This window comes from Trypanosoma cruzi, genomic scaffold, assembly GCF_000209065.1.
Source record: "Trypanosoma cruzi strain CL Brener 1047053517039 genomic scaffold, whole genome shotgun sequence".
In the NCBI taxonomy this organism is placed as follows: Eukaryota; Euglenozoa; class Kinetoplastea; order Trypanosomatida; family Trypanosomatidae; genus Trypanosoma; species Trypanosoma cruzi.
Window position 1 is genome coordinate 98,323 of NW_001849388.1, and position 1,839 is coordinate 100,161.

General features: G+C 61.1%; 2 protein-coding genes across 2 annotated transcripts, besides 1 other annotated feature; both read left to right on the top strand.

Annotated features, from left to right (window-relative positions):
- Positions 1-1,839: a sequence feature (areas not merged during assembly with more than two copies in the genome that could not be assigned to a particular haplotype).
- Positions 116-607, top strand: Tc00.1047053508749.10 (uncharacterized protein; the record flags this gene model as incomplete). The annotated part of the gene is made up of 1 exon (XM_797428.1): positions 116-607. The coding sequence occupies one exon, from the start codon at positions 116-118 to the stop codon at positions 605-607; it is 492 nt and encodes a 163-aa protein (XP_802521.1).
- On the top strand, positions 802-1,839 carry Tc00.1047053508749.19 (dispersed gene family protein 1 (DGF-1), putative; the record flags this gene model as incomplete). Its single annotated transcript, XM_797429.1, has 1 exon — positions 802-1,839. A coding segment is annotated over one exon (1,038 nt), but the record flags the coding sequence as incomplete, so codon positions are not given.

A 1,839-nucleotide genomic window follows, 5' to 3' on the forward strand; every position in this document is an offset into this window, starting at 1 on the left:
GGCATCTGCACGATTACCATCCCGGACGTCTGTGAGCCAATCGGAATGCAATCGACATGACCCCTTTTCCTCGTGTTTGAGTGCCGCCGTGCTTCTTTGTTCCCTTCTTTGTGCGATGCCGTGCGCGCATGGTGCCGCTGCTTGCTGCACAATGCCGACTCGCGTGAACGAGAAACGATGCTTTGACTGCTGGCGACCGGCGAGCTCTCCACTCCACTTACGCACCACCAACAACAGCACCTTTCGGACGCGCTTGATGGCTGGCGGTCGTAACGCTGCCACGTGGTCTGCCTCGGCTCTTGTGTGTCGTGCACGGCATCGGGATCGCCCTGTGATGCAGCCATTTGGTAAAAAGAGCGGTGCCAGTGGTCATGTGGCTTTTTGCCGAGATTCCGCCACTCAGCACGGTGGCTGTACGGGGTTGTGTGGGTGGTGGGAGGGTGATGGTGTCACTGACTTGATTGCGTCAGCGCGGCTTTGCTTCGGCAGTTGTACTGTGATGGGGATGGTGTATGACCGGATGTTTTTGCGTGCCACTGTGTTTGTTTACTGTTTTTGCTGCCTTTATTCTTATTTTGACGAAGTAATTAGAGATACTTTTGCTTGACCAGCACAACTATCGTTTCAAGGTGTTAGGAGTTAATTGCAGTATTAGGATTAGCAGTATTATTATAACGATCTATCGGAATTGTATCACTGGATTCGCCATCTGTAGGAAGGGATTTGCTAGGCAGGAGTTACGGTCGACGGGGCGAGTGCGACACACCACGACAGCCCTGTTGATACCTGTTTGGGTTAGGGATGTGGTGTGCGGTAGGTGCGTGTCCGCGCAGCCGGCACCGTGTGCGGCACAGGGCCATTGCGGCTGTGCGTGTGGCGCTGCTTGTGGTGTTGGCGCTGGTTGCGGCGGCGGCGTGGATGCCCGCGGTGCATGCGGTGGTGCTTCGACTGCGGGGCGGTACGGTGGAGAGAGCCATCACGATTGGCCGCGCCGTGGACACGGTGCTGATGGACGGCGTGTCCTTCACGAACGGCGTGGCTGTGGTGTTCGACGTGCCGGCGATGCTTCCCGGTGCGCTGCGCATCGAACTGAGGAACTGCGTGTGCGACGGCGGTGCGCAGGTCTACGTGCGGGGCTACAGCGGTGAGCCGGCGAGTGACCGGAGCCTGGAGGTGAGCGTGAGCGGGCTGTCCGGGAGCTACTGCTCGCTTGTGTTTGTGCACAACCTGCCGGCACACACGAACGTGACGGTCCGTGACTCGACGATTGTGACGGCGGGACCGATGCACTACTCGCAGCTGAGCGGGCTGACGGACGCGTTGGCGTCGCCGCTTCTGCTGTACGCGACCTCGCTGTTGCAGTCGCAGCTGCGTGTGAGCAACACTGTGCTGAGGTCGTTGCAGGCGGGCGGGTCGGCGGTGTACGTTGGCGGCGGCGTGGAACTGCTGTCGAGTGCGGTGGTGCTTGACGACGTGTTGCTGGTGACGTCGGGCGGTCCGACCGCGTCCGCGTTGCATGTGTCATCCTCGACGCGTCTCAGTCTGCGGAGCCACTCGGTTTTCTCCGTGACGAACGTGTCGGTTGTGAGCAGTGGCGGCGGCATTGTGCTTGGCGAGCACCTTGCGCTGTCTGACTCGGTGCTGCGCTTCGTGGGCGTCAAGGGATCTGTTGCGTCGTCGCTGGTGCGCTGCGACGGTGGGACGTTCAGTGCCGGCGGGTGGCTGGAGCTGCACGACGTGTGGGCGGTGGGCGAGGCGTCGTCTGTGGCGTCGCTGTCGGGGGTGACGCTGAGCGGCGGTTCCGTGTCGATTGCGCGCTGCACTGCCACCGGCGCTACG